General features: G+C 40.8%; 1 protein-coding gene across 1 annotated transcript; it reads right to left on the minus strand.

The window, feature by feature from the left end:
• Positions 1-1,965: 1,965 nt before the first annotated feature.
• Positions 1,966-4,605, minus strand: LOC142371508 (suppressor of cytokine signaling 3-like). Its single transcript, XM_075454186.1, has 2 exons — positions 4,398-4,605; positions 1,966-3,889 (listed from the first exon to the last, which is right to left on the minus strand). Exon 2 carries the CDS (start codon positions 3,759-3,761, stop codon positions 3,156-3,158), a length of 606 nt encoding a protein of 201 aa, XP_075310301.1. The 5' UTR covers positions 3,762-3,889; positions 4,398-4,605; the 3' UTR covers positions 1,966-3,155.
• Between the last annotated feature and the right edge of the window lie 1,772 nt (positions 4,606-6,377).

Raw genomic sequence — 6,377 nt, forward strand, 5'->3', positions numbered from 1 at the left:
TTGTATTGCTGTCTCATCGACGCGGATTCTTTCACAAAGTGTGTATACAGGGCTCTCAGACTTACTGAGAAATAAAGATAATCCGATGCAGTTTTGCAGCAGCCTGCACTTATTTGGTTATATTGGACTGTAATCATGTGTATTCCACTCTACACACACCCAGCTTCAATATAAACTTGCCTCTTTGAAGTTAAGCAGAAAAACGATTTAGAACATGTCAAGCTCCGGGGAATGCATTCTAACGAAAAAATGTTTTGGAATATCATATTTACAGGCAAAGCAAATCATGTTCAAAATTTGTCTTGCAATTTTCTCTGAGAAATGAACTGCTATTTTATGAATTGGCATGCATGTAGGATCTTACCCTTAAAAAAGACATTGCTCTGTGTAACACTTCACACAGCTAATAGCGCCTCAGAGACCCTTTCACGCTTCTGAAACCTCTTCACTGAGCCCCATTTGTGGAGGAATATGTTTAGAGCACTGTGGGAGCAGGTGAACAAGGAGCTCTTTCCTGTAATTGTGCTGTATACGTAGTTTATGGCAGATTCCCGTTCATCCAGCATTTTAAACCCTGGCTGTAAAAGCGCACATGTTCCTGGCCGCAGTCTTGTAACGTTGCTTTATAAATATTGTAGAGATGGGGAGCATGTGTGTTCACTGTGGTTGTGATACGGATGGTGAAAAAAAAGGGCATTGCAGATATCAAAATGATCAAACTGAGACTGGTCTAGCTTTGTCTTTCCTCAGTGTTGTTTTGAGGCCAACAGATGATGCATATATGAAAAAATAAAACTTTTTTTTTTACTGATGAAGGGAACAAAGAACAGAATGCGTATGTGCTACGCAAAGGTCATTTACACCACTGATAGGTCTCACTAAACTGTTTTAAGACATTTCTGGCAATGTGGAAAAGACAGTGTTGTGTATTTGATCAGAGCGCTATCAGGTTGAAATAACCAAATCAAAAGAAGATAGATAAACATATTTAGATATTCACACACTCGCTCTTACATTTGAAGACTTTAAAAACCAGAAAGCTTTCACAAAGGAAAGACTTAGAGCACAGGATGTGCTGCTCCAAAAATAACCTGAACTAACACACAAGCAGTAAAACCTTGATGTAAGTAGTTGTGCAGGGGAAAATGTTCCTGGTTAGAAGCTTTGTCTGTTGTCTCTGTCGGCAGAGTAGAGGTGAGCAGAGAGCATGTGAAGCATCTTGTCTTAATCATATGTACACAAAGTTCCAGAGAGCTTGTGTACACGAGAAGGTACAACACATAATAATAGTACAGTATGTTGTGTACCATGTGTCTTAATTCCTACGTACGGAGGCGCATTTGTTTATATTTTTTCACTTGAATGACGATTAAGTACTGCAGGGAACATTTCTGAGAATCTGAACACTCGTCACAGCCATTCATGTCAAAAGTCAGACATTGTGTTCGTTCATGTATGAGCCTGTTAGGTCACACCAACACACCCACAAAGAATCCAGTGAGTCACAAGAACAAAGGACTCTGCTTGTACTTCTCTAGAAAACTACACCATTATGCGAAAATTCTGGTGTATTTTGTCTGAAGAGGCTTCTTTTTTTAGAGGAAGACATTTTTATTTTGAGGAAACAATAATTGGATGTGATCCAGCTTGTTTGAAGCTCTTATGTGAGACTATAATGTCTCCAGCGGAAACTTATCATTGAAACAGAAAGTTTACAGCTCTTGATGTCTGATAGTGAATAAAGGCATGTTTGTGTTGCATCTCTAAAACTGTAGAGTCACACATTGCTGTGGTTTCCCATCTGGGTATAAGGTGGCGCTTAGTAAGATTTAGGGGAAATCACAAACTCAAAACCGTGAACTTGTGGCCCGATGTCTGTAACAGGAGATTCCATGCATGTGTTTGAAATACAAAGTAACACAAAATAACTTGTTAGTCTTGAAAGGAGCACATGAAGAAATGAGATGTAATTTCATAGAAAAATAGCACTTTTTATTATAAATTAACAAAATGCGTATACAAATATAAATAAGTGTGCAGTTGAATCAGTCTACTTGCTTCATCAAATTTCTCTGATATCTTCAAGCATCCAAAGCCAGAGGTTTGGCTGGCAAAAATACATCTTTATAAAAGATAGCACAACAACAAGATTTCCCTTTTCAGTATGTAAACATGGTTTTAAAGAGAGTAAGACACATTTTCATGACTCTCCTTGTTGGGAAAAGACAGATACCAAATGTAATACATTCATTGGAGGGCACTGATGACCCTGTCTCTGCCACAAATACTTCTACGTATCTTGGATTTTAGTTCCTCACCACTGAGGCCACACAGGGGCTGACTCTATTGGCATAACTGGTACAATTTTCTCAAGCAAGGCCCTAAAGGATTCAGTCATGTTGGTCTTCCAACACAGTTGTCTAGTTATGGCACATTTGGCATATAAACCTTTCCTCTAAAGCAACTAATCAATGACACATCTTTCTTTCTTTCTGTACTCAAACAATTTTACAACCTTCAGATTACAACGTTCACTCCCTTTCTATCCTGGCTGTAGAGCAAATACAACCAGAAAGCCCCCTGTGTGTCCGCTTATTTGTTCTCTGACGTTTCCACTGTCTGTGAATTTCCGGGGAAGATTAGCTGGATATTCCAGGATGTGTGAAGCATGTGTCTAATACAGCCAAGATTATCACCCAGGAAATAAAGCCAGTCTGTTCCTAAGAGCCAGTCCAGCTCTACTTCATGAATAGTTGTCCAAGGCTTTGTGCGTGTGAGCTCGACGGGCTCGAGCATGTTGGTTAGCAGCAGCATCAGCAGCAGCAGAAGCAGCAAAGGGAATTGTGTGTCATCACACTGCAGACAGCTGTTTTTAGTGAACTGTACGTCATCAGAAAGGCAGTGGAGGACTGCAGAGTTGACCCTGTTTGCATATCCCAGATCACAGTGCTGCTTTCTTTATCCGAATGTTCACATCTCAGCAATACAAGTCTGCTCCTTTTCACAAGCTCAGTACTGGGTTTCATCCTGTCACCTCTGCTGCTTCTCTACTCCGCCGACACAGTGCATGTCCTCGGGTAGCTGCACTGGTACCATCCAGTTTCTTTGTTGCACTCATCAGTCCTTGCCCCTCCAAGAGCATCAGTTCAGTACATCTAGATAGAGGCATCATACTCCTGGAGTAACTCCTTAACAGAATGAGGAAGTTGATCTCTTTTAGAAGAAATGTCCACATGGCCGTTGACCGTTTTCCTGCTCAGGTGCTGCAGGGTGGACAGGCAATGGTAGAGGGGTTTGATTAGCTCAAGAGGGATCTTCTCGCCTCCAGAGTTAATGTAGTAGTCTGTGTTCTCCTTGCTGTGAGGCATGTAGTGTTGAACCAGCTTTAGGACACAGTCGAAATGAGGAACAGAGTTGATGTTTTTAGGGTCCGTCTGCAGGTAAAAAGAATTTGCATCGCACTGGATGCGAAGGTTCTTTGTGCCTGACGCTGTCTTGACGCAGAGGGTGAACAGGTGTCGGTTGTCCGAGCTGTCCCGGATGAGGAATGTGCCAGTGGGCTGAGCTACCAGCAGAGCATTAGCCTCCTTGCCGGTGATGGTGCTCCAGTAGAAGTCACTCTGCTGGAGCCTGTGAAGTGTGGCGAGGACCATTGTGTACTGCGACTTTGAGGTAAAAGTCTTGTAATGATAGGGCAGCCGCATTTTGGAGTCCAAGGGGCTGCTGCTCATTGCGGAGTCAAACTTGCTGTGAGTTACCATGGCGCTGTGCCCGCTCTTTGGGCAGCCTGGGGAGCACTGGGTGCTACACAGGCCAGAGGAGAACAGATGAGGTGAAGCAGAGGTTCAGAAGAGGAGCTCAGCTCTCGGTCTGTGAGGAGATGAAGCACCTGAGAAGGAAAAAAAAAGAGGAAAGTTAAGTTTAAAAGTCTAATCACAAAGTTTTATATATATAAAAAAAAGAAAATAATAAATAATTCAACCAATTAGAATAAAATACAAGAACCGTTTTCACTAGATCTGCTCTCAAAGTTCTCTGGTGATGATAAAAAAAAAAATTATGATCAAAAAAAAAAAGCCCTCCCATCTTTTATGGTTCAACTCTATTGTCTTGAACTCTAAAGTCTTGGTTTTGACTGCCTGCTTGACTACCATCTGAGTTGCAGCCATTTCGGGGAAACTTTTTTTTTTTTTGTGTAATCTGCCCTCGGGAATGAGCCACCACGGTCAGTTCCAGTAATGGCAGCGTAATCATCATTGCACAATTTGCATGTCACGACCGGGCAATTTAAACAATTTACCTCAGTTGAGGCAAACATTCAAGACGTGACTTACGCGTGTTTAAACTCCGGTTACACACTAACAATATAGCAAATCTGAACAAAGAGCGATCCTCACCTTCAAAGGCTGTCCAAACAAAGTTTTAAATCCAAAAATTCAGTCAGACAGAGAGCACTCAACAGTTGTCCTGCGTCTGATGGGACTGGAGAAAGTTTTTCCTCTAGAATTTCTCTTACAATAATCTTCAGAGTTGCAGTGTTGCTGCTCAGTTTGTAAAAGTCTGTGCGTCGCCCTACAGAGGAGAGAAATTTGAGTGAAGTGCGAGGCGGAAAGGACTCCTCTTATTTATCAGGCTCCTCCTCCTCTTTCCAGTAAAGCCTTTTTTTCCTCTCTCTCTTTTAAGATTCCTGCTATGAGAAGTGCCCTCCCCTCTTCCCCGTCAAATGAAGTTAAGCACAAGTTCCAAGCAACGGTTTTATTTACCTTTGGTAACTCAAACTCTGCTGCCTAAACACTTTTATGTGATAAATCAATAATTGAGGCACTAAGGCACATGATTACAGTTTGTGACGTTTTACAGTTCATGAATATGCGGCTCATTCTTTCTGTCTCGTCTGATTGCACTTCTGCTTTTACTGTGAACTATGAAGTAGTGATTCAGTCTTGGCTGTGACAATTTGTGTAATCAATTTCTCAGAAATTCGTAGTAACAGGATCATATGCTGACAGTTAATTCCCCCATAGAGGGCGCCAGATTGAGGGGAAATTGCAATAAGCACGTATCCAAGGGCAACGAGTTATTGTTTACTTGATGCTGCAAGGTTTTGTACATCTGCTTTTCCTTCAGTGTTTGGTCATACTTTATAACTGCTTTAAAACTCATATATTACTGTAAGATTTTTACGCACGCTCTCTAGGTTTCCACTTTGTTAGAAAGGCCGTTTCATATTAGAACATGTAGCTTTGTAACTCATGAAACATCAAACATGTTGCTGCAACACTAAAACATTTGCGTGAGTGGAAAATAACTTAATAGGAAATTGCAATACCAAAGCAGTTCTTTTGTAGTGTATTGCTTTACTGTTACCATCTGTCCCACGAAATGACCCCATGCAGAATTCACATTTTTCAGTTCAAACGTAGCATTTCATTGGACACTTTAGAATGCCACCTTATGACAGTCTTTCCAGCCGTTTTTGACAGTTTCTTTTGTGGTGACACAAAAAAAAGAGAAAGATGGAAAAAGCAGAGATGAAAGAAAAACAGGTGTTCGAAGTAAGGTTTTTAAACCTGTATTAAATGTTAACAGAGTGAAGGCAGATATCAGGGAAAGGGATTCAACATTTTCTAAGTTTATGAATGGAAATGTGGGACATTTAAAAAAAATTCATTTAACCCTTCAATCATTTATGAGGCAGTACTGAATTTCAAAGGTCAACTGAAGATTTTCAAATCTGTATGATGACAAAAAGATTGTATTTTTGTAGTTCTCCTTTCATGACGGTGATCTTAACTCTATTCCTGACCTTAATTTTCCACAAAACTTCCCTTTATCGTCAGTTCCTGATAGTTTAATGTCAGAGTATTGCCGTCTAAAGCAAGTAGATTTTGGTGTGACACCTCTCTTTGGGTAGTATAAGCGTGACTGATAGAGTGGTCATACCATCTCAACTTCCACCCTACTGACTCAACTACGACTGTCAGTCCCAGTTGGTTAATGTATGACGGATTAGCCCCTGGCTATGGCGTCATGTCAGGCTTTGCCTTCCTTTAATCACTCTTTAATGTCGAGATCTGTTAGGGAGAGCCTGACAATCAGAAAAAAAAATAAAATTTTCACCATAGATACAAAATATTCCTTTGTCTTTTTCTTTTAACAATACTCAAAGGGAGAAGAACATGGTCAACAGACTAGTGCTGTAGACCCAGATGGACTTTGGTGAGATCCAGCTGTTTCCTGAGGAGTAAGTAAGGTGTTGTCTGATACACACAGTTGCTTTGGGGGAAGGGAAGTTACAAGGACAGCCTTATTTCCAGAAAATCTATTGTGTCATCACTATGAGGCATCTATTTAGCTTCTAAGGTCTCCCCTGTGTA

Source organism: Odontesthes bonariensis, chromosome 21 (genome assembly GCF_027942865.1).
Source record: "Odontesthes bonariensis isolate fOdoBon6 chromosome 21, fOdoBon6.hap1, whole genome shotgun sequence".
NCBI classification, from domain to species: Eukaryota; Metazoa; Chordata; class Actinopteri; order Atheriniformes; family Atherinopsidae; genus Odontesthes; species Odontesthes bonariensis.